General features: G+C 36.1%; 1 protein-coding gene across 2 annotated transcripts in view; it reads left to right on the top strand.

The window, feature by feature from the left end:
- The window catches only part of hip1rb (huntingtin interacting protein 1 related b), a 346918-nt gene that overhangs the window by 5589 nt on the left and 313813 nt on the right, over positions 1–27516 (top strand). For both annotated transcript variants that reach the window (XR_015490376.1, NM_001083565.2), the window contains 6 exon segments: positions 12792–12855; positions 15672–15814; positions 19489–19545; positions 19617–19703; positions 21607–21683; positions 27341–27402. Coding sequence is in view for 1 of the 2 variants with exons in the window: in NM_001083565.2 (NP_001077034.2) it covers positions 12792–12855; positions 15672–15814; positions 19489–19545; positions 19617–19703; positions 21607–21683; positions 27341–27402 (490 nt within the window). In the remaining variant the exon portion in view is untranslated.

Raw genomic sequence — 27516 nt, 5'->3', positions numbered from 1 at the left:
AGTTAATCTTTGCCCAGCACTAATTAAATTCAGATTGAAAATAGTTCAAAACAGCTGCATGCAATTTCATAAATTGGTGTAATTAATTCATGTAAATACTTTTGTAATTATTGTATGTAGACTCTACACCTGACCTAACCAACCCACGCTTAAAATGATAAACATTCCACTAAACCAGTACCACATTAGCATGATAAGTACATTGTATCTAACAATTAGGGCTGCATAAATAATCAAAAGTGACTGAAATGCACTTTTTGTCAGTAAAACCTGTTCTGTAATCAGTAGTAAATCTCCAGCAGGCTCTTTTTAGATGCAGCATTTACTACACAGAGCCAGAGTTCACTGATAAGCTACGCAAAATGCTTGCAAAACTAAACATATCATTGTGTGGTAATAACTGTTTGTGTAACTTCTCAGTGAACTACTGCTTTATGTGGTAAGTGCTGCTACACCCGAAAAGAACTACTAAGCAATTGCATGCAGATGTCAACATAGTTTACCCCTTTTTATTAATATTATGGTTGTTCTGAGTGTGCCAGTTTAGGTTCAGTTCAAAACACAGTTCAGATGTGTTTATTATAATGTGTTAAAAAGTGTTATGTTGTGGGTGTGTACACAGCTCGCTTTTTTAGGGGCGTGTTGCTTCACATAAACATCAGTTTCGACTTCCCGCCCAATGTATCAAGGGGGCGGAGCTAAGAGCTCCCCCGCTCTGAGTTGGGCAACAGACTGGCAGACAGAGAGAAGCAACATGAGTGGGAGGACCAGCGTTCAGTCGTACATGGACGACTCAGACACAGACCAAGCAGAGACTACACAATCATTTGTGTCTTTGTATAGTTTTACAGCCAACTGGGTGCTAGTTTAAAGTGCCGAGCTTGTACACCGAGACTAATAACCATGCACAATAAATTAACTTTGGCTAAGGCACCGGTTGCGCCACTCAGAGCCGCGACACGGCACACCAGACACTCTCAGTGGCGCGGCAGAAACATGAAGTGTCCCGAACCGTGGCTGGGCGCTGCGGACAGCCGCCGACTTGAAGCGCCGCTGTGTGTACTCTGATAGAAACCTATGTTTAGAATTCTAAAATGCATGGCGCTGCAAGGTAGACGCAATGAAAAGTACACGTTAGCAAACCTACCTAAAGTTACAAACAATAATTCAGATTACAGCAATCATGCGGTGAATGTTGATCTTGTGTTGAGCCCAATGAGCCTCACATCTAAAAATAGAGCAAGGGTGTTCATTTAGTGACATCAGTTTGACTCACGCTGAAAATGGCGGATGTGAAAAAACAAACTAGCTGCGTCCCAAATGGCACACTATACACTATGCACTCATGCACTACGTACTTTATGCACTTACACACTCAACAGGATATTATATGTATGTAGTGGCGTCCCAAATGGCACACTAATGTTTTTTTACTAAGCGGAAATTCAAACCGATTCCCTGATGACGTTTGACTGTTGCCAAATCAGTGAAATAAACGACTGAATTATCAGATAATACCTGCCGTGAGTATTGCCGCATTCACCATCGGGAGGCGCTATAATCACTCTGGTAGGAGAATTTTGCTTTCACCATCCAAAATAAATAAAGTTATCCAACATGTGCGTTCGATCGCTCCGCCCCTTCCGCTACGTAAGCAAACCTGCGGTCGTTGAGTGCATGAAGTGTCCATCATTACACACTTCATTTTAGCAGCTGAATGAGTGCATCATCCGGGTAATTAAAGTGCACTTATTATTTTGAGAGTTTTCAATGTGAACACACTATTTACACTATTTATACTACAAAATCGCGTAAAATAGTGCATAAGTATGCGATTTGGGACGCAGCTACTGAGAATTAGGTGATGCGTGCTTGTCATTCAATATTGGTGGGCAGGGGGACCACACTCCTACATCAAGTTGCTGTCGCTCTGAAAACCGCTTAAATTGGTCCACCGTTTTTATGTTGTTAAATTGAAAAAAAAAATTACTGGGTTTGTTTATATCACCCCAATATGACGGTCTATACAATATACTTACACACATGTATGTCCAAACAGCTTGAAAAGTAGACTTTTCACCATAGGTGCCCTTTAAGTTTTTACCAAAATACCGAAACCGTATATACGTTTTTTTTGTGTGTAAGCAAGTATTTACAATACTTTAGAAATACTTAAAAATGTCTCTGTTTTTAAATAATTTTTTTTGATTTACTAAAGTCACACAAGTGACAATTTCACATCTGTCACATCCATAACGCAGAGGTGTCACGTCCATAATGAAGCTTTGTCCTCATGGATGCAAAAATCTAAGATAAAATAAAATCAATCATGTTTGTTCTATAGCGAGCCAACTCCTATCCTTATGATTAGCATTATTTTTTGGGGGGGTTGTGCAGTTCAATACACAGAATTTCTACAAAGTATGTTGTATGCTGTAAACTTGCAGACTTTTTTGGTCGCATCCATAACGCATGTTTATTTTCCTCATTTAAAGTACAAAACATGTTTACAGATTGATATTTTTCTTAACTCTGTACGAAAAATTATAATAATTTCTTGTCATTATTTACACCCCTTCCAAACTTTTTGCATTGTGTAGCAAAAAAGTATGTTAGACAGAAAGTGAAAGACTGAAAGGCTCAGTCAGCATCCACTTTCATTTACAACTTTTGTCCGAAAGTAAATGGGGACGCTGGCAGTCATTGTTGTTCGCTATCTCCTTGTCCTTGTGTGTTTCCCTACATAAAAGAAAGCCATACATGTTCAGAGGATAAGAGAAATATTCATTGAAACTCTTACACAAGGGTGGCGCGGTGGCTCAATGATTAGCACTGTTGCCTCACAGCAGGAAGTTCGCTGATTCGAGTCCTGACTGGGTCAGTTGGCATTTCTGTGTGGAGTTGAGTTCTGTATGTTCATCCGGTGCTGGCGTGGGTTTCCTCCGGGTGCTCCGGTATCCCCCACAGTCCATAAACATTTGCTATAGGTGAACTGAATGAACAAAAAACAAAAAACTGGCTGTAGTGTATGGGTGTGTGTGTGAGAGTGTGTTTCCCAGTACTGGGTTGCAGCTGGAAGGGCATCCGTTGCATAAAGATATATACTGGAATAGTTGACGGTTCATTCCGCTGTGGCGCCCCCTGGTAAATAAGGGACTAAGCTGAAGGAAAATGATCACAAAACTATCTGAAGTGATCTCGCACAACAGATCGATGAACTTTTCTCACAGACAGGTCAAACATGCCGCATAGTGCTGTGTGTTTACTTTGCAGCTCTGTGTGTTTTGCGTCAGTTTGCCATGAGCCGTCACGTGGGTGGGATCGCCCAGCATTGACAGATGTTGCCAAGCAACGTAATGCCTTTGTGTTATCTCACTGTGAAGCAAGTATGTGTAGCAGAGGTGGTCAATATATGCAGGCCTATGATAGGGAAGTCCTTGCGTAAGTTGCGTCAGGAAAGGCAGGATAATATGTGCTTTATCCAGTGTGGCGACTCTTAACAGGAACATTCAAAGGAGAGAGATAGAAAGAGATTTCATTGCATGGATGTCCTTGCTTCAGGAGATGTTGTATTGAAGATAATTGAAATAAACAATGTGTATTTTAAAACAAAGATAACGCTTACTTACACCTTGCTTTGGCTCAAAGTACACCGTTCCCATGGGTCATGGTCATTTTAAAAGGTCTACTCCAGACATTATAGCCCCTTTCACACATACAGACCTTTCCGGAAAATTGCCAGCAATTTTCCGGAAAGGTTGTATGTGTGAACAGGTCCTTTTTGAAAATACCGGTAAATTCGTTCTTGCTTTTTTCCGGAAAGAGAAGTTGTAACATTACCGGCAATTTTCCGGAATGCTGCGCTGTGTGAACGCAGAAGGAAGATTGCCGTAATAAGCGCGTGCACGTCTAGAACGTGCTGACGTGAGACGTCTGCTTTAGCCAATCACAACAGTCAGACGCATTTACGTCCGCGCGGTTTGTGAGAATAAAAGCCTTTGAATATTTTTCCAGACACATTTAGCTGCTAGAAGTTAGTCAGATCACGTTTATATGTTCTTCTTAATGCCAACTGTGTAAATAATCATCGATGAGATGCTTATGATAAGCTGTTGTTTGTTTACCTTCAAGCTTTGCGTGTGCCTGTGAAACAGCCTGTGAGCGCCTGCACACGCACATATCATAAACATCTCGACATGCGAAAGTGATCCTGCGAAAGTTGTTCACAATATTGATCATCCACAGAGTTTGTAATTTAGTCAAATGTTTACAAATACAAGCGCAGCCGTTTAAAGCTCATTTGTGGTGAATGATGTCAGAATTTACCGGTATTTTGGAATGGATGTGTGAATGCTCTTTTCCGGAAAATTTCCGTAACGTCCTCGCCTGTGTGAACAGCGCTTTTTTGAATATACCGGTAAAGTTGTTCCGGAAATTTTCCAGATATTTACCGGTATCACTGTGTGAAAGTTAGGGAGTTTTATATATTTTGTTTTGTCCAAATCATGAAACATCATAGATTATTGTTTGTCATTTTATATTTTCTTTTCCATTTAACATGTTTTTTAAAATCAAGTTGTTTCGTGTTATTGCCCAGCAGACACACAAAGTCATACGATGTAATATTAGGTTAGATTTAGGCCACCACCATCTAAAGACAACGTTATTTTGATGTCCAATAATGAGGTGAAATAACATTGATATTTTGTAGATTTTTAGGTTGTGTTGTAAAGAGACAAAAATACAACGTTGAGACAACATCTTAAAGCAACGTCATATTGATGCCAAAGACATTTATTCTTCAGGAATGGCAACCAAAATCCAGCATCTGATAGACGTTCAAGTTCAAGTTCAATTTATTTATATAGCACGTGTCCAACTGCCACAAGGCTGCACAAAGTGCTTTACAGAAAAAAGTAAACACATGATATGAGCATAATCATAATGGCCACAGCCATGTCACCCTGCAGCCCAAGACCGGTTACTCACTGAAGCTAAGCAGGGCTGAGCCTGGTCAGTACCTGGATGGGAGACCACTAGGGAACACCAGGTTGCTGTTGGAAGTGGTGTTAGTGAGGCCAGCAGGGGGCGCTCAACCTGTGGTCTGCGTGAGTCCTAATGCCCCAGTAAAAGTGAAGGGGACACTAAACTGTCAGTGGGCGCCGTCTTTCGGATGAGACGTTAAACCGAGGTCCTGACTCTCTGTGGTCATTAAAAATCCCATGGCACTTCTCGTGAAAGAGCAGGGGTGTAACCCCGGTGTCCTGGCCAAAGTCCCTCAATCGGCCCTTACGATCATGGCCTCCCAATCATCCCCTTCCACCGAATTGGCTCTATCACTGTCTCTCCACTCCACCAATAGCTGGTGTGTAGTGAGCGCACTGGCGCTGTTGTCCTGTGGCAGCCGTCGCATCATCCAAGTGGATGCTGCACACCGGTGGTGGTGTGGAGAGACCCCCCTCATGATTGTGAAGCGCTTTGGGTGTATTGCCATACACAATAAATGCGCTATACAAATACACATTACATTACATTACATTACATTACATTACATTACATAAAAACAGTAACAACAGCATTAGGCACATAATAGAAAAGCTCTGACACCCGTGAGGAGCTCGGAGTAGAGTCGCTGCTCCTCCACATCGAGAGAAGTCAGCTGAGGTGACTCGGGCATCTGTTTCGGATGCCTCCTGGACGCCTACCTAGGGAGGTGTTCCAGGCATGTCCCACCGGGAGGCGGCCTCAGGGAAGACCCAGGACACGCTGGAGGGACTATGTCTCTTGGCTGGCCTAGGAACGCCTCGGGATCCCCCCGGAGAACCTGGAGGAAGTGTCTGGGGATAGGGAAGTCTGGGGTTCTCTCCTGAGACTGCTGCCCCCGCGACCCGGCCCCGGAAAAGTGGCAGAAGATAAAAAATAAAAAAAATTATGAATATATATATATATATATATATATATATATATATATATATATATATATATATATATATATATATATATATATATATATTTATACAACAGTTCTGTCTGGTTCTCAAATCTGATTGGCTGATAGCTGTGCGATAATCTGCAATATCAGAACTCCTACAGCCCCTTTACCCTTTGTGTATTACTCCGCCCACATACAGCCAGCAAAAAGCAGACACTACACATCTAAAGTTTAAAAGATGCTTGCTCAGCTGTTTAACTGTCAGCTTATGATTTGAATCTGGAAGAAAGTAGTTCCTCATACAAAAGGGTTTTTGAGACTCTCCATGTTTGATTTTGTTTTTATATACACAATTATGCCGTCAAACTGTTGTATAAACGCAATATCACACTCATAGCAGTGCAATATGGCTGTATATTGGCACTAAGGCACTGCTACTCGTGTGATATTGCTCATGTATATATATATATATATATATATATATATATATATATATATATATATATATATATATATATACATATACATATATACATATATATATGTATGTATATATATATATATATGTATGTATATGTGATATATCTATGATACATAGTCTATGAATGTAAACAGTATATAATACTGATTGTGGAGTAATGTAAACAGATGTAAACAATGTATAGCACTTACTTGAGTAAAATTGTGCCTATTATACAAAAAGTGCCTAGTACAATTGGCTTATGTGCAAGAAACAGTATGACGTCATGTGGATGTTTTGTGCCTGCTGGGTGATATTAGCGCTGCAGCTAATGAGCATTTTGATAATTGATTAGTTGGGCAATTTTTTTTTTATTGGAGACAAACTTAATACTTTTTTTTTTCTGACATTTTACTTATTATAAAATAAATGGGTAAATCAGCGCATTATACAGCGTAGCGTAAGTATTTATTTTTAATGCAAAAGCCACATATTGAGTTTAATGATCTTACATTTTGACATTTAAAACTTTTTAAATAGAAAACAACATTTATTTTTGAACAGTAAAATGTCTCTAAATATCCAAAATATAAATAATCAAAAAGCAAAATGGGCTCAGTGGGTAGCACTGTCGCCTCACAGCAAGAAGGTTGCTGGTTCAAGTCCCAGCTGAGTCAGTTGGAATTTCTGTGTGGAGTTTGCATGTTCTCCCTGTGTTCATGTGGGTTATCTCCGGGTGTTCTGGTTTCCCCTAAAGCCCAAAGACATGCGCAACTAATTGACCATAGAGTCAAAAAGTGTCAAAAGCTATTTGGTTGATTTTGCGTTAAATCCATCAGTCGCAGAATCACAAAATTCTGGAGAGACTGCTCAACACAACAGCTCCCTGCTTTTATTTAGTTTTATTTTATTTAGTCAGTGAAAGTCAGGGGAAAGTCGGGGGAGGTGTCTTCGAGCTTATCTTCGAACCCAACACATTGCTTTGACTCAAGATATCACTGTATCTTTTTTTACATAGCAAACCATCAAATAATAAAACAATACATCACTAGAGACTGTAAATTACAACAATAGGTGTTCTAAAACAGATTATTTGAGTTATAAAACTGCAACTACCGCCATGCAATAAAAGGATGGTTGTTTATGGTTGTCAAACAGCAAAACACATAAAAAGAAAGTGTAGCAAAACTTTATAAAGGACTCTGGTGGTGTTCCTGTGGCACAGTTTCACACGGTTGTCCTTTTTTATGAAATGAGTTAAAGTATGCCGTTCTATTGACTGAGAACAGAAAGGACAAACCCAGTACTGGCTCAGGTTTCCCTCAGTGTTGAGTGTCGAAGCTGTGTGCTGTTGCTCTGTTTGGTGACACAAAAAGACAGTAGACATAATACTGTAAGAAGGTCTTCCAAGGACATTTATTTTTATTTCTGTTCATTCTTAAAGGCGTCTTCTAGTGGTATAAGTGCTGTTCTTCTAGACCTGGTGCAGTTCATTGAAATTTTAATTTTGGCCTCCAGCTAGGGCCTAGGCTCGAGTTTTTTTCACCGTATAAGAATGTTTATTTCACATTAATGATATCTTTCACAATATTTTTTTTTTATAAAGATTGTTATTCCAGAAAATATGCAAAAAGGGCTTTATATACAGTGGGGAAAATAAGTATTATTTAACACGTCACTATTTTTCTCAGAAAAAAATATTTCTAAATGGTGCTGTTGTCTTGGAATGTTTACCGAATGTTGATAACAAACAAAGAAATCCATAAAACAAATCTAAATAGTTTTCAAATTAAGATTATGCGTAATAAAATGAAACGACATAGAGAAACAGCATTGAACACATGAAGAAAGGGAGGTGTAGAAAGGCAGTGAAAGCCCAGACAGCAGTTGAAATCTGTCAGCAGTTCTTCAGCAACCCTCTGCCCTTCCTCATTGTAAATGAATATCAGCTGCTTCAGTCCAACATCTACATTAGCAGGAGGATGAAGATAAACCAAGGTGGACATTTCAGCAAGACAATGATCCAAAACATAGCCAAGTAAACTCTCAAATTCTTTCAGAGAAAGAAAATCAAGCTGTAGAATGGCCCAGCCAATCACCCGACTCAACTGTCAGAACTTTCAAACACTTCAGTGCTCAGCATAAATATGTATATAAATAATAGGGCTGGGGGATTTGGCCAACAATCAAAGTCTCAATTAATTGAATATTTTATCAGGCACATGCACAAAAATTACATTAACCTCAAAAAGGAAAGATGCATTGTGCCAGGTTGCAGCAAGGTTGCTATCTTCCACCTGCAGTCTCTGGACAGGTAAAAATAAAACAGTAATGTCCAATTAATTAAAAGGTCAGTTTAAAACACACAGGCATAATCGCATATAAACTAAAACACTGACCAATCAAAAACATCTCAATCAGTGTGTACGAATTTGATTTGACAAAAACCATCTCCTAGTCAGGCGTGAAAACATCTTTTGATTTGTACATGTGATTGTTTCTGTTGGGAGAGAATAATATAGATTTGTGGCATTAATAAATAAAAGAAGATTGACCAAAAGAGGTCTTGCGTCTAAGGACAATACATTCCCCTCTTACCATAGAACGTGTCATTCGTGATGTTTTCTCCAACTTGGAATATTTTTTTTTTTGTTGTTTAAGGATGGAGCAGAAAGATTGTGATTAATTAAAAAAACAAACAAATATTGGGATATTTAATAATATTATCTTTCCCAGTGATGGGTCGCAGCTTGAAGGGCATCCGCTGCGCTTGGACTGGATAAGTTGGCGGTTCATTTCGCTGTAGCGAACCCAGATTAATAAAGGGACAAAGCTGAAAAGGAATGAATGAATGAATAATAATATCAAAACTTACGATTAATGAATATTTCATTTATTTTATTTTTTTGCCTTCATAGTTTATAGACAGGTTTTGTACAATAATTTGCTCACATCTTTCAAGTGAGAGATTTTTGAATGAAGGGTGCATTACTTGATATTAAGATAATTTAAGGAAAAACACACTATCTACTGTCTATGAGTATTTATTGAAAATCAACTAAAATTAAAACACACATTTCCTAAAACCAACAATGACTTTTTTCTCATAAAAAAGTGAAAATAAATAACTTTTGTAAACAAAGTAAATTATTTTCAGTGTTTTTTTCATATTAAAAGTATATGTATGTGTATATATATATATATATATATATATATATATATATATATATATATATATATATATATACACACACACACACAGCCCTAATAAATAAGTATTTTTATCCATTTCTCAGTGAATTTAAGTCATATATTTTGATGCATTTAAACAAAACATATTTATTAAACAGATATATTTATTAAAATAATATTGTAGTCACTGAACATCTTTAAAAATAGAAAGGTAAAACAATTAAATTCAAGCCAAATATTAGGAAAAAAACATTTAAACTACAAAATGTCAGCAAAATTTTCTACGTTTTGTGTTTCTTGTAAATTTTGATTTAAAAAAAAATGTTATGTAATATTTTTTTCTAACGCATAAATTTAGGTGTACCAATTTTGGACCATTATAACCATAGTTATTTCGTTAGCCTCCTCACTGAATAATCTAATGTATATGCACAAATATAATATTGTAAAGCTTCCTTTCGAAAATATTAATCTAAATGAGAGATCTGTGAGGGGTGTATATTCATCTATGTTGAGCACTGTATATGCTTATTACCATATTTGATATCTCATAAAAAAAAATTGCCGCTTTTCTGATTCAAATAACGATTTTGGTTAAAAATGATTAATCGTCCAGGCCTATGATTGGTTATTAAATTGTAGAGAGCAGGGTCTTAGTGCCCCTTACTCTCTCCCGAATGGGGCCTGTTATGACAGTTAGCCAATAGGCAGACCATCTGTCTAAGTCTGACTGCCAGTGTTGGCACCAAACAGCCCAATTCCTCGTGGTGACATGCTTTGTTCTGCACAATCTGCTCTTTGTGCTGTTCATGGCCTTCATTTAGTTCTCCCTTAGTTCTCCCTAGTTTTGTGGCCAACTAGCACATCTCACTAGCACGTTAATGAGCCATAGATCAACACGCTAAGTCATAGTGTGTGCATCAGAGAGACCAGATCAACTCTAAGCTCTTTTATTCCATTTCTCAATCAGGTTTAATTATATTTCTTAATTAGGAAGCGTACAACATTTCAGTTACAGTAGGTTGTTTAGACAAAATGGTAACACTGTTACATAAGGTTGTATTAGTTAATGTTTTTTAACTAGCCGGAAGAAACAATGAACAATACATTTATTACAGTATTTGTTTGTGTTTTTTAATGAAAATACAGTTCGTTAACTTGAAGTGCAGGCGACGCAGTGGCGCAGTACTGTCGCCTCACAGCAAGAAGGTCGCTGGTTCGAGCCTCGGCTGGGTCTGTTGGCGTTTCGGTGTGGAGTTTGCATGTCCTCCCTGCGTTCGTGTGGGTTTCCTCCATAGTACAAAGACATGTGGTATAGATGAATTGGGTAAGCTAAATTGTCCGCAGTGTATGTGTGTGAATGAGAGTGTATGGATGTTTCCCAGAGATGGGTTGCAGCTGGAAGGGCATCCGCTGCGTAAAATATATGCTGGATAAGTTGGCGGTTCATTCCGCTGTGGCGACCCCAGATTAATAAAGGGACTAAAGCGAAAAGAAAATGAATGAATGAACTCGCAGTGCAATGTTAACAAGCATGGATGTTAATAATGCATTAGTAAATGTTGAACTGGGGGTAATTGATGCAGTACAAGTATTGTTCATAGTTAGTTCATGTTCAAACCTTATTGTAGAGTCTGACCAATAAAATAACCAAATAATCATTTTTATGTTAACATCATGCGGGGAGAACATGCAAACTCCACACAGAAACGCCAAGTGACCCAGCCGAGGCTTGAACCAGCAATCTTCTTGCTGTGAGGCAATTGTGCTACCCACTGTGCCACCGTGACGCCCAAGGATATTTGTGTTATAATAAATTTTCATGTATACATATTTGTGTATTTATGGGGGAAAATCTTGCAGTGTTCACATGTGTATTACTGCATGTAATTTATTCCAATGAAAGTTTTATTTCAGCACAAGTTGATTTCAAAATGCATCTACAGACTTACATTTTTGTTTTTCAGCTGAATAAAAGATTATGTTTTACAGTTTTTCTCAGTCGCTTTGGTGCGTTTCTCACAACACCAGTGCATTTCTGCACAACAGTTAATGCATTTCTCAAAACAAGTAGTACAAACTGCAAAACCTAGATGATAACCTGCAAAAGCGTGTCACATGCTCAAAATGGATAGTTCATTCCTCAAAAGCAAGTATCCATGTCAATCAAAGTGTCAGTGTCATCAAAATGAAAAGTCCTGACACTATTGTTTATGAGCAATATAGTCAAATGGCTTTGTCATGTTTTCATTATGACAGTTTACGCTGTACAATTTTTTCAATGCAAAAAAGTCAGATTTTAGTGACACTTCCTGAAAATGCCCAAGACAGCACTGTATACTATTTGCAGAGCCATTTAAAAACTACTGTAAAGTTCACTGCATTTAGTGAGGTATTTGTGTACAAGACACTGAATATATATGTTTCACATTTTTACTGCATTTGCTCTTTGCAATTCTAATTTATTTACAGCATTGTGCAAAACAATAAATACACTCTTATGTACAGCAAACATAAACTTTCCTTAGGTAGAGCTGTGCACAACTGTAAACAATACTGCAGTACATATTGGAACTGAGCCTACAACATACACAGGTCTGTAAATCATCCATGAAATTGTTCAATTATTAAGACATTTTCAGTAAAAGAATGATTTTGACAACTAGTTTATCATTTTTGTATGTAAAGGCTCAAGTAATGAAATGAGGACTGTTAGTTTTATTTGCTATGACTATTCAGCATTTACAAGTTTAGTTAATTTTGACTGACATGACATAAGCAAATGATAATGTTATAAACAACAGAGAGTTGTATAAAAGCAATTGATGCTTGTCCAAAAGTATTTGCAATTTGTTGGAAGGAATAAGAAACTGCTACTAGGATGTGCCCAAATGACTAACTGTTTTAAGAAATGCATTAACTGTTGTGCAAATGTAAATAGTGTTGTGAGAAATGCACCAAAGCGACTGAGAAAAACTGTAATCACTGAGAGTTTTCTTAATGTTTTAAAATGTTGTCTTGTCTTATTCTTGTAAACCCAGGCTCTTGTCTTATCACACACCTAATAGGCAGAATACATTTTTTTTGTGCAATTCTTCCTGTTTTCAATCCTAGTCCCACTCATAAAGTGCATAGAGAAAATGATATTACTACACAAAGTCCTTAGTAATTTTTCTTCTTCTCTTTTTCTTGTTCTTTCCTTTTTAGCTCAGCAGCATCAGCAAGGCAATCAATTCCACAGAGACACCACTGAAGGAGAAGCATGCACGCAGTATCCTTAATTCAGACATCCATTTGTTATTGTTTATTCAACTATTATTAGACCACCAGGTAGGTCAACTGCAAACTATAAAGCCTGTGGCAACGTCTACACCAGTGTTTCTCAACTGGTGGGTCGCAACCCAAAAGTGGGTCATGGGAACATTTTTAGTGGGTCGTGGAGTGTGTGGTCAAAAAAACAACAGAAGTTTAATTTTTTAACTTATTTAGACTTTTATTTTGAAATGCATGCACGACAACCGTACCGTTTGACATGTGAAATTACTAGTACAATTTTGAATATGTAAAGTAAAGATTTACATAAATTGACGGCAAAAAAGACTTAAAGCCTCAGTGTGTCATAAGTAGCGAAGTGCTCTCACAAGAGAGCACGAAACTAGGGCTGTAACGATATGCAATATGAAACCGAAATCGCGACACTCTGAGCTACAATCCTGTGTCGCGGTGTGATAAGGGAGAATCGCGACACACCCCGTGACTTCCAATAACGTCACGTCTGCCTGCAAAAGTTGAGTTGGTTGAAGAAGAACGTGAGGAAACATTTTTTTTCGTTCGACATTACGAGCACTGCTCCGTTTAAGCCCTCGCAATTAGCCGGTAGAGCTCACATGGAGCTTTTAGTAATGGACCATCTGAATGTGTCAGGAATATCAAAAACAAAACCAACTTAACCCCGCTTGACAATCGACAACGGCAGAAACATTGCCAATGCTGTCGAATGATGCTTTGCTCACACTGTTAAGGCTGATTTATACTTCTGCGTCAAACACCGGTGTAGGCTACGGCGCTGACGCATAGCCCTTCGCCGTGGCCGTCGCCGTCACTGACGTGCACCTCTCAAAAATTGTAACTACACGTCGCAACAACGCGTAGCGTAAGCTCTGTGATTGGTCGGCTTGCTAGCGCCGACGAGTCTGGGCGGGACCGAGAGCCGCGCGAATGGCGCGAGCGATTGTTTACAAGTGTGGAGTCCCGTGAAGGAGCTCCGGATGGAAAGTTTTGTTCTGTGTTTACCTCATGGTTAAAGTTGTTGCACGTCCGCCGGTTCCTGCCTCAAAATGAGCGAGTTTGAGTCACTTGTACATCCAGGAAGTGTTCAGAAAAGCAAAACAAAAGCGAAGAAACTCGACACAGAGGAACATTTACACCTCACTGCCCACTAGCGTTTCGGAAGTGTTAATGCAGACCAACAGAGACAGCGCGCAAAAGTATAAATGCACAGCTGCGTGCGTTGCCTGCGCCTTGAGTTGCGCCGGTCACTTGACGCAGAAGTATAAACCAGGCTTTAATGTGGCTGTGCAGAGAGGCATGGGCGTTCACCAGATGTCCCGACTCCTCGGCAGAGTAAGGAAAGTTGTCGCGTTTTTAAACTGCAATGTTGACATGATGGTGTTTCTGAAGCAGAATTTTCAACTCCCTTAAATCCAACGAGTTTGGTTTTCTTAAGAGAAATAAGTTGTTTATTTGTTTAATGTTTACTTGATTTGTGGTTTGCAGCACAGGCATTAAGCCTCAGTTACCTCAGTGTGAAACAGCAGCCATTTAATTTACTTTTTCAATGTAAGAGAACTTGATTGAAAAAGAATTTTCAACATGCTTGAATCATCTGCACAATGGAGTTTAGTTCTGTTTGGTTTTTCAACAGTATTTTGTTACAAAGAAAACAGAAGTGTTATAGCTTTGGCTATTTATTTATTTTATATATGGCTATTTATATTGTTAATAATTTGCATAGTTAATATTGTTCTTTGACGTTCAGTTTATAAAGATTTTTCAAATGTTATTTAATAAAAAAATATAGTTTTAAAAATCTTTTTTTCCCCACCCCCCACGAAAAAAAAATCGTGATACGAACCAAATCATGGGTCAAAAATCGTGATACGAACCGAATCATGGGTCAAAAATCGTGATACGAACCGAATCATGGGTTTGGTGTATCGTTACAGCCCTACACGAAACCTTCTAAATTAAAACGACATTTTGAAACTAGACAACATGTTTTATTAACAGTTCAGTTTAGTTAATGGCAACTGAACCTTTTCTTACCCTAACCACTGTTTACAGTATTTGTCGTTTTTACTTTGTAATATTTCTATGATTTGATACATTTTGTTAAATGATTGCAATTAAATGTAGGGTTTAGGGAAGTGGGTGGGTCAATCAGTGCTTTTTAAAACACTATTGCTTGGTTTAGGGAAGTAAATTGCTTGGGGGGGATCGGTCGGTCAGTCGGTCGACAACGGCCTCGGATGGATTTACACAAAATAGCAGGCACGAATGGCACTCGCAAGAGAATTTTGAGATCTCAAAAAGCGTACACAGCGGCCTCTGGTGGATTTGGAAAAAACAAAAACTACAAAAAAATGTAGCTCCTGGAACATATTTGGCGCTCTCCAGAAATGTATATAGGGGTACGTTTTCAGAATTGAGCCTGGGTTGAAAACTTCACAGTTAAACATAAAATAAGGTGTCAGTTATTTAATTAAACTAATGAGTAATATAATGCAGTGTTTCCCAATGCTGTTCCTGGAGGCACACCAACAGTACACATTTTCAACTTCTTCCTGATCAAGCACACCTGAATCAACTCATCAGAACATTAGAAGAGACTCCAAAACCTGAAGTTAAGGGGTCAGATAAGGGAAGTACTGTCGGTGTGCCTCCAGGAACAAGGTTGGGAAACACTGATTTATTGCATACAATGTATTATTATAAAATTGGTACACAATAAAAATGTGTATGTATGATCTGTTCATTATCAAAGTATTCAGTTGTGCTTTTAAGTGTTTTCCTTAAAGATCTGAACAGGAATCATTTTGGGAACCCACAGAGAGAAAGGGGCCTATACCTTCTGGTCATACGCCGTTGGTCTGCCCTTGCCAAGCAGCGCCATCCTCAGCTGGAAGTTCTGTCATGTGTTACACAAAATCTTGCGCGATGGCCACCGAAATGTAAGTATGGTATTTGAATTTCTTTGTAATTATCTAAACGGGTGGCTCAGTGGTTAGCACTATCGCCTCACAGCAAGAAGGTCGCTAGTTTAAATCCCAGCTAGACCAGTTGGCATTTCTTTCTTGTTGACATGGGTTTCCTCTGGGTACTTCAGTTTCCCCCACAGTCTAAACACATCCACTGTGTAGAAAATATGCGAGATAAGTTGGCGGTTCATTCCACTGTGGTGACCCCTGATGAATAAAGGGACTAACCCTAAGGAAAATGAATGAATGAATGAAGTGGTAACACTTTACAATAAGGTTCATTAATTAATGCATTTACTAACATAAACTAATCATGAACAACACATGTACAGCATTTATTAATCATAATTGAACATTTACTAATGCATTATTAACATCCAAGTCCATACTTGTTAACATTAGTTAATGCACCATGAGTTAACATTAACTAACAATGAACTACTGTATTTTCATTAACTAACGTTAACTAACATGAACAAATACAGTAGTAAATGTATTGTTCATTATTTGTTCATGTTAGTAAATGCATTAATTAACATTAACTAATGAACCTTATTGTAAAGTGTGACCAATGAAGTTAAATGAACTAAATTCTAAAGCTAAAACTATATTTGATCTTTCAGTGCAGCACTTTTCCTCACTTTCAAATACCTCGGTTGTTTTTTTTCCATGTGATTGTTAATTTAAAAAAAACATTTTACGTCATATGATCATCTAATTTTGTAAATTGTGAAAAAAGCCTCCTGAGTAAAACATTGACCCATTATAGCAGTGCCATCTCGGTTCAAATGGACATGTTAAGCGCTGTAATCTGGATAAGACCGCAGCTGCATTAAGGTCAGCTTTTCATGCCGTTTTACTTGCACATTTAGATTTATTTCATTTCGCAGATGCTTTTATCCAGAGCAACATACAAGTGACGTTTCTGAGATGAAAAAGCAACAAGAATTTGCTGTCTTAGCCTCCTAGCATAACAACTGTCTCAGTAACACTGCAGCTGCCTACGCGTCTAAATATTTAAAGAATTTTCCTGCTCAGACTAAATTAAAGGGAGAGTTCAACCAAAAATGAACATTTCCTCTTAATTTGCCCAGCCACAAGTCATCCAAGATGTAGATTCTTTCTTCAGTGGAAGATTAAAGAAGATTTTGTGCTGATCTTAGTGATTCATCCAGTATAATGGTAGTGAATGGTGACAGGTTTTTAGATTAAAATAAGCACTGAGGTCTTGTGAAGCTAAATGTTTGGTCTGTGTAAGAAATTAAATATTTTTGAAATATTATTAGCTAGGGTTAGGCGATGTCAACCAATTTGTCAACATCGTACGATGTCTTATGTGAAACATGGCGATGGACGATGGCTTTGTCATCGTAGGTGGAGGTGAATTCATTATTTATGAATAATTAGTTAATACATAATGATTTAATTATTTGTAGCCTACCGTTTCAACTACCTGACCTGCATGGTCTTTGTTTTACCCATAACTAAATCATAAATAAATAAAGTTGCACACAATTTACCCCGTCAATCACTTTTTCCGCGGGACTCTGGCATGAATAGGCAGAGTGATCTGTGTCGTTATAATGGCGTCGACAAACTTGTTTGGTAAAAAAGGTGCACAACCAACAGGAACCAACCAACAGTATCTGAGGTTTAGCTAAAATAACTAAGTACAAGAGTGAAAGTGAAAGACTGAAGCAGTGTACTGACGCTGTGACACTTTACCTGATAGATTCAAAAGACCGAAGAGTCGTTAGATAGAGACAAGATTAATTAAATATCACGTTTAACAACTCTAGTAAAGCCGCCTTTCCACTGCACACAACATTTGGACACGACTGTCGGAATACGCCCCCTTGTGGCAGTATTTTCAGTGTTGTTGTGCACCACGGGGGAGAAGCTGATTCTCACGGTGTCCAAAATAAAGGAGGGCTAAAGCAATAGCCTTTTTTTCTCTGTGCGTTTACATGGTTTAATGAATGAATGAATACTAGAAACTCACAGACCGCTAAAATATTGTAGGGAATGTGGGAATAACATTAAAAAATATATTTTTATTACTTTCTTACTTACATTTTTGAACAAAAAAGTTTTTTTTTTAAATAGACTTTTTATAATTAAAAAAATAACCAAATAAACTCTTATTTCTCATCTCACGCGCACTGATCTGCTTGGACAACACTGGAATACATCATATCCGGTCGGCAGGTCGCAGGTCGCATACAGTCTAGTAGCAGGAGTTCAATTATTTCAATGGATCTGAAGCTCAATTTGGATCCGAATTTTACGCATACGGAGATGATCGGAACTCAGCGCAGCTCCCGGACTGCTCTACGTTAGAAACGAATGACTTCCAGTACGAATCACAGCGGTATATCAATGATAAACCGTTAACTTTCACTGTTCGCTGGGGTTTTATGCTCAAAACACCCGCTGACTGCCTGTAGCTCAGACGTGCGCAAGTGCTAGAGCGCATGACTGTATGTGTGTGTGCCATTTTAAAACTATAACGTATTAGTGTAACAGGGCCTAAGTGTGTATTTTTCAAAGCGGATTGCTGCTACGGGGGCAGGGTGGAGGATCTTGATGCCAGCTCAGCATCGTGATGTCTATCTTGATGGCATCATTTATCGACCCAACCCTATTATTAACTTTAATCCACAACCTGGTCAATTGGTTCTCGACATGTGCGACGAATGTAGTCGGATTGTAGTCCGATTACTTTAATGATGAAAGCAGAAGAGCGCATGATTGGATGGGAGGTCAGGTGACACAGTTTGTTGATAGATATTGGTGATTGCGTCGCCAGCACTCGCACATTCACATAGAACTACATTCGGACTACATTCGTGAAGGGCTACTATCGCACATGCGCCAACATTGAAGCTAATAATATTGTAAATAATGTTTAGTTTCTTAGACAGACCAATCATTTCACTTTACAAAACCTCAGTGTGTCATCAGGAGCCGTGGCTATTGATTTGGACTCACTTGTATGTGTTAAATTTTAATCTAAAAAACCTGTCACCATACACTGCCATTATATTACTCACCAAAGACCCCAGATTCTGCTCAAAATCCTTTGTGATGTTCTACTGAAGAAAGAAAGTCACTTACATCTTGAGTGACCTTTAGGTGAAATTAACAGGAAATGCTCATTTTTTGCGTGAACTACCCCTTTATTTATTCATTCATTCATTTTCCTTCGTCTTAGTCACTTATTTATCAGGGGTCACCACAGCGGAATGAATCACCTACTATTCCAGCATAAGCTTTACACAGCGGGTGCCCTTCCACTCCAAACCCAGTACTGGGAAACACCCATACACACTCATTCACACACACACACACACAGTCATACACGATGGGCAATTTAGCTCATCCAGTTCACCTACAGTGCATGTCTTTGGACTGTGGGGGAAACCAGAGCACCTGGAGGAAACCCATGCCAACATGGGGAGAACATGCAAACTCAGAAATGCCAACTGGCCCATTCGGGACTCAAACCAGTGACCTTCTTGCTGTGAGGCGACAGTGTCAATCACTGAGACACTGTGCCACCACCATCCTTTCAATGTTTCTTTTTTGTTCTCGGAGCAGACTGTTTTGTTTGTTGTCTTATTCTTTCTTCTGTCTTATTCGTTCAGACGTTACAAGACTGCATGAGGCACTACAGCGACATTGCCGAGACAGGGTTATTATGGGTAAGTGGCATTAATACGTAGTGTTTTGTTTTTTGGACAAAAATGTTTTAATGATTTGTTTTTATCTTTAGACTAACACACGGGACAGACACGGATATGCACTGCTGGTTTCCCTTCATGCCAAACTCCTCTGTACCAAGATTGAGTTTCACACTAAGGTACATTTCCAAGTGTTCTCAATTTTATTTCATTAATTAAATAATGTATACAGTTGAAGTCTAAATGATTCGCCCTCCCGTGACTTTCTATATCTTTTTTTTTTTTTTACGCTTTTATTGTTTCAGAAAAATGTGATACATACAATCAAATACCAATGAAAGAACACCTGCCCCATCCCAACAGAGCCATTAAAAAAAAAAAAAATAATATATATATATATATATATATATATATATATATATATATATATATATATACATATATATATATATATATATATATATATATATATATATATATATATATATATATATATATATATAAAGTATTATCATGCGAGGAAAGTGTTACATAAACAAATAAATAGTAAATAAAAAAAAAAAGATAAAATAATAATACAAATAAAAATTAAAAGTGGGCAATTTTGTTAAAAATAAATAAATAAAATACCATTAAGACATTGACATTTCAACATATACATTCCAATGAAAGTGAAAAATATATTAAAGTTAGTCATTACAAACACAGTGCATATTAACACAGTCACATTGTTTGGGATTACTAAACGGTCAGTCCACTCTTATTTAAAAAATGAAAGAAGAAGTCCCAAATCTTGTAGAATATGTGCATTTTTTGTTTGATTGAATAAGTCAACCATTCCATTGCTAAACACGAAGACATTTCCTTAATCCAGAGTGACAAAGATGGAGCATGAATGCTTTTCCAGTGAATGGCAATCAAGCGCTTCGCATGCAATAGACACAGACTTATAAACTTCTGTTCATATGACTTCAGTGATAAGGCTGGTGGGAAAAGACCAACAATACAGATTTTAGGGCAAACAGGGATTTCTTTACCAATAGTTTTAGAAATTACACTAATTATTTCTTTCCAAAAGAATTGTAAGTGCTCACATTGCCAAACACAATGGAACAGTGTGCCCTTGTAAGTCAAACATTTTCCACAAATGTCCAGAATATTTCTATTAAATTTATTTAACATTTCTGGTGTTATTTATGTTCTCATTATCTAATTATATTAGATTAGTTTAAAACGGGTATTGATTGATAATGTTTGCGCTTGAACACAACTTTCTTCCCATTCATTTTCTGTAATATCTATTTGAAAGTCATCAATCCAAGCCAGTCTTTTTTGATTTGTAGATTCTTTCTTTATCTTTTTTAAATATTTCCCAAATGATTTTTAACAGATCAAAAAATTCTTCACAGTATTTCCTAAAATATTTTTTCTTCTAGAGAAAGTCTGATTGATTTTATTTCTGCTAGAATAAAAGCAGTTTTTAATTTTTTTAAAAACCATTTTAAGGTCAAAATTATTAGCCCCCTTAATCCATATTTTTTTAAATGTCTACAGAAGAAACCATCGTTATACAATGACTTGCCTAGTTAAGCCTTTAAATGTCACTTTAAGCTGAGTATCTTGAAAAATATCTAGTCAAATATTATGTACTGTCGTCATGTCAAAGATCAAATAAGTCAGTTATTGGAAATAAGTTATTAAAACTATTATGTTTAGAAATGTGTTGATAATAAATCTTTCTGTTAATCTGAAACTGAGGAAAAATTATAAAAGAATTAATAATTACAAGAGGGCTAATAATTCTGACTTCAACTGTATGTAAAAGTTAGCTGTGGATGATATACTGTATGTAGGGTGATCTGTAGGTTTTGAACACAAATGGCAGTTCGGCACACATGGGATGATTAAATGCAAGTTTCTTTTATTAAAATATCCAAAAAGACATTAGAACTATATTATATATTTTGCAGCCATATGTGCTTTATCTTAAATGTTTCAAAAAATGTTTAAATACAGGGAAATGAGCAATTTTATCTTGTCAAATGAACCACAGAGGAGGATCATCTGTATTTTCTTTTGCAGCATTCTGAAATTCCAGCCAGTCTAGAAGTCACGGATGAACTCCTGGAGCGTACAGCTGGAACAGACATCAATAATGTGTATGTAAAGTTACTGTATATTTATTTCTTCATCACAGTTTTGACCTTATTCTTCAATGCTGAAGTGCGCTCATTTTTGCGATTGTTTTCAAACTTCCGATTCAGTTGCATATGGGAGAAATGACAAGGAATAATAAATGGCAGAAAACGGTCAAACTACTTGCTCTACAAACAAGTGTTTGCATGACCAAGTAGAATAATATAATAAGAAAATATCAGTTTGCAACATCAAGCAGTATAACAAGTTTTTCATGTGTAAAAATGGCTGCGCCTGCTCTTACGTGAAGAATAAGGTGAATGCAGTTGAAGTCGAAATGATTAGCCCTCCTGTGATTTTATTATTATTATTATTATTATTATTATTATTATTATTATTATTATTATTGTTATTGTTGTTATTATTATTATTGTTGTTGTTATTATTATTATTATTATTATTATTATTATTATTATTGTTATTGTTATTATTATTATTGTTGTTATTATTATTATTATTGTTGTTGTTGTTGTTGTTATTGTTATTGTTATTATTATTATTATTATTATTATTATTATTATTTATTTATTTATTTTTATATATTTCCCAAATTATGTTTTTGGGAATATTTTCTCAGTATTTCCTAAACTTTTTTTTCTATTGGATAAAGTCTTATTTGTTTTATTTTAGCTTAAATATAAGCAGTTTTAAAAAATTTTAAACCATTTAGAATCAGTCGTATTAGCCCCCTTAAGTAATATTTATTTCCGATTGTCTACAGAAAAAAACATCATTAAACTTAACCAACGTACTTAACTTACCCAACACTGCTTGCCAGTATATGATATATAAGTTTCCTGAATGCAAGTTTGACACTCTTATTGGACTTTGAGTTACCTGAGCCTGGTGGGAACGGAAGGGGAGAGAGGAGAGTCTTTCACACTGAACATGATGTGGGAAGCAAATGACTGATGAATGGTGCTTTCATAGCAAATACCAAACCACTGATCACCTTCAGCTAAAAGTTCAGAGCTGCATCACAGTGCATGCATTTTACCCCGGGTGAAATACTTTTCTTTGTTCAAAACCTGCAACAAAATACATTCTTAGATCTTAAATAAAAGATTAAACTTACCATCCATTCCCATTTTCTTTGCAGATCTTTGCCACCAATTTTTTTTATAGATTACCTTAAATGTTTTTTTATGGATAAACAGAAAACAACTGGATTTTTATTTATTTATTAATTTATTTATTTATCTTGACCCTTGTAGATTTATTGCATGGTTTTATGTTTCTGAGGAAGTCCAGTTTTGTTGGGAAATCAAGCCAGTCATACAGTTGTTCGATAACACTTTAGTATAAAGAACGATTCCCACTATTTACTAGTGGCTTATTACCTGCCTATTATTAAAATATTAACTGTTTTGTAATTAGTAAGGTAACACTTTATTTTAAATGACAATGTACACCATTTACTAAGGGCTTATTACCTCTCCATTATTGAGATATTAACTGTTTAGTAATTAGTAAGGTAACACTTTATTTTAAATAGCATTTTACAACATTTACTAGGGGCGTATTACCTCTCTATTCTTAATATATTAACTGTTTATTAGTAAGGTAACACTTTATTTTAAATAGCAATTTACACCATTTACTAGTGGCTTATTACCTCTCTATTATCAATATATTAACTGTTTTTTAGTAAGGTAACACTTTATTTTAAATAGCAATTTACACCATTTACTAGTGGCTTATTACCTCTCTATTCTTAATATATTAACTGTTTATTAGTAAGGTAACACTTTATTTTAAATAGCAATTTACACCATTTACTAGTGGCTTATTACCTCTCTATTCTTAATATATTAACTGTTTATTAGTAAGGTAACACTTTATTTTAAATAGCAATTTACACCATTTACTAGTGGCTTATTACCTCTCTATTATTAATATATTAACTGTTTATTAGTAAGGTAACACTTTATTTTAAATAGCAATTTGCACCATTTACTAGTGGCTTATTACCTCTCTATTATTAATATATTAACTGTTTATTAGTAAGGTAACACTTTATTTTAAATAGCAATTTACACCATTTACTAGTGGCTTATTACCTCTCTATTATTAATATATTACCTGTTTATTAATAAGGTAACACTTTATTTTAAGCAACAGTTCACAGCATTTACTGCTGGCTCATTACCTGCCTGATAATAACTGATTATTATTACTTATAAAGTATGATCTTAATCTACATCCTTAATCCTACCCAATACTTACTATACTATTAATAATCAGCTAATGAGTCGTTTATTAAGCTTAAAGTCTTAGTTAATGGTTTGTTAATAGCATGAACTGCACATTAAAGTGTGGTCAGTTGTTCTATTGAAGCTAGACCCGCTTTCAAAATGGCAATAATTTTAATAAAATATGTTTAGTTTAGTTAAATCCTCTAAGAAGACAAGAGACTACATATAAGGTGACTTTAAATAGACCTGGAGTTGAAGTCAACTCCACCATAGGAATCAGCCCTCATTGTTGACTGTGTCCACTCACATATTTACTGTTTCTCTAATCCCAACATTGAAAACAATGAAACTACTGTCTTTTATTCATAATAGATTTTTATATTTGATTAACTGAAAAAGCATGATTTCTGCAAACAATTTTTAGTAAATTTGCATTAAATCAAAAAACAAACCCCCTAAGAAACATTCAAAGCATTGGTTTTTTCTCTAAAACAAGCAGTTTAGTCCAAAGTACAATTTCACTTCGATTTGGATTTTAAGTTGATCCAAAGTTATTTAATTAATGTTTTTTTTCCTTAAGCAGAATAAATATTTTTGGTTATTATTAAATTATTAGCCCCTTTTAGACCTCATTGTGCTGTTTTGGTGACTGTCGCTTTAAATTCAAATGAGATTGTGCTCTTTTCAAAAGAGGGCGGAGCTACAAATGCCTGTGTTTGAGCATCCGCTTGTTAAGTGGTGACGTGTTTGTGACGTATGTAATACTGTTTCCGGGTCCAAGCTGCCATTCATTTGAGTGGAGAAATCATTCGTTTATGATCACGTTTTATTCCTATTGTGGAAATATAAATTTCTATCAACTAATTCCAAATGAACAATAATCTACGTATAACTGAAAAGTTATATTCTTTGGTTTTTAATTATATAATTTCATTAACATCCCAGCTAGGAGGGACATTTAACCTTTATCTCTCTGACTACAGGCTAAGCCAGTGATGCAAATGCTTTAAACGACTCTGTCTTTGTCTTCGGGTGTTACTTTTATGCTACAGAAACCCTATGTTGATTAACTTGTGTGGTCAGTAGCTGGGCCGTTTTTTAACACCTATGCCATGCTGACTCCAATACTGAATTTGCATGCTTTGTTTAGCTATATCCCCTCTTCCTAAGAACACAATATAGCCATGAAATCATTGACTTGTGTGAGACTTGTGAGAGACTTGTGAAAGAACTTGCAGACTGCGGACCTCTAGTAGGCTCCTGCAGACATATGGACATCTTAAAAGACGCTGTATGACTGCAGATTAACCAACACGTCTCAATAAAGGAATTCTGCTTGTTTCGAGTCTCCTGGACTGGGTTCTCTCTTCTCTTTTCACTCATTTATTTTTTTTTTTTTACAACACTATCACACATTAAACTTAATTTTATATAAAATCATATTGTACACAACAATCTCTGGGCTTGCAGCATAACAAATACCAAAAATGTAACAATTTATAAAAAAAATAATCACTTTCTGGCCATGGGATATGAGGCATGGACATATTTACTGCAATCTTGATTTTCGAAAGCCTTAAATCGCTTTGTAAATGTTTATTATTACCATTTCATCAATCTCCCCATTCAGTTGAATAGAGCGCTTGGACCCGGAAGCCGCTTCGCGTGACGTTGGATAGGGGCAGATTCAAAAACAAGACTAACGATCTATGCTATGTTTTTTTATCAAGTGTGTTTATAAAAATTTTAATTAATACATTTTTACCGTTAGAAGCTGATTATATTCACAGACTGTTGCCACACAACTGTGTTTAAACCCCTTATAAAAGTGATTTTCGCATAATAGGTCGCCTTTAAAGAAAACTCTATATATATAATGTGGAGTTAGCGACAATAACCACACAATCTGATACTGTCTCAGGCATGCAGAGTGTGATGCTGAAGTAAAGTTGTCCAAAGTGAAAACATTCAGAGAATGCATGCAGATCTTCTATGGCTATTTTGCATCCTTTGCATTTCCTATGTCAGAATCTGCACGCATGGTTATTATTGACCAGTAAATTCAACCTGGAATCGAACACCCCAAACCTTAATAATTATGTCATTTTGGGAAATGACACCCGCTTCCAATGTTATCACTTAATTGAATGGGTGCTATCAGTTGTTATCAGCTGATAGATATGGGTCAGTAGGGGCTTTCTGCGCCTACTAGTAGACTCACAAGGCTGTAATCATTTATCCACATGGTTAAGCAGCTATACTAACAGAGAACACTCCAGATCCACATCTGTTTTTACATTACTGTGACGTTTGGGTTTAGACGTCAATAAAATACTATTAATGTGAAATGTAATAAATGTTGTTAGCTTCTGGCCGCAGCTGTATCTGATCTATAGCTGATAAATCATATGGATGGATGATAACTGCCTTCTGAGCCTACTAGTAGGCACAGAAGGCCCCTACTGGCCCATATCTGTCAGCTGATAACCACTGATAACGCCCATTCAATCGAGTGATAACATTCGAATCGGCTGGAAATGAAGTGTATTTGATATATGCATCTATATTCAGTTTAAGCCAAATTATTAACCCTCCTGTATATTTTATATTATCTTTTAATTATTTCCCAAGTGATATTTCCCAAAATAAATTTTCAAATAAAACTTAATTATAATGAATTTTATTGTATTTTGTTTTATTTTATTTTAATTTTGTTTTGTTTTGTTTTGTTTTGTTTTGTTTTGTTTTGTTTTGTTTTGTTTTGTTTTGTTTTGTTTTGTTTTGTTTTTTATTTTATTTTATTATTTTGTTTTATTTTGTTTTATCTTATTTTATGTTATTTTATTTTGTTTTGTTTTATTTTTTATTTTATTTTATTTTATTATTTTGTTTTATCTTATTTTATGTAATTTAAAATTTTTTTTTAAAGCTGTTTAAAGGTAAAAATTATTAGCCTAAACCCTAATTAATGGCAAAATTAACACCTAATTTACCTAATTAATCTAGTTTAAATGACACTTTAAGCTGAATACTATATCTTGTAAAATAACTAGCACAATATTATGAACTGTCATCATGGCAAAGATAAAATATCATATGTTAGAACTATTAAGTTTAAAAAGTGTTTTGAAAGAATCTGATTTTTGACTTTAACTCTATGTCAATAAATAAGAAAGACAAACACATTAAAGCCAAAGTTGAAAATTAGCGACTAACAACCCATCAATATTGGATTAAAATATCTGTTTAACAGGTTATGATTCATAAATGATTTCCTTTCACATTGCATTGCATTGGATTTAGCACTTCATAACACATAACTAAATACAGTGTATGATGATTTAACAGCAAATTCTTTTTGTGTGAGGATGCCTAAATCCTTTGAATTCAAGACATTAACCTTTAATGGGGTTTCTCTGCTCCAGGTTCCAGCTCACAGTAGAGGTGTTTGATTACATGGATGCAGAGCTTCGATTAGCAGAAGCAGGTGGGTGTCTGCTCTTTTTAAATGTTTCATTAGTCTTGATGCGATCAAACATACCAAATTCTGTGTAGGCCAGTTTTTGGCTAAGCTTGCAGTTTTAATGCTTACAATTAAATA

This window comes from Danio rerio, chromosome 5 (assembly GCF_052040795.2).
Source record: "Danio rerio strain M-AB ecotype USA chromosome 5, GRCz13ab, whole genome shotgun sequence".
Taxonomy (NCBI): Eukaryota; Metazoa; Chordata; class Actinopteri; order Cypriniformes; family Danionidae; genus Danio; species Danio rerio.
The sequence above is the reverse complement of the archived record's forward strand: the minus strand, read 5'-3'. Positions and strand labels throughout refer to the sequence as shown.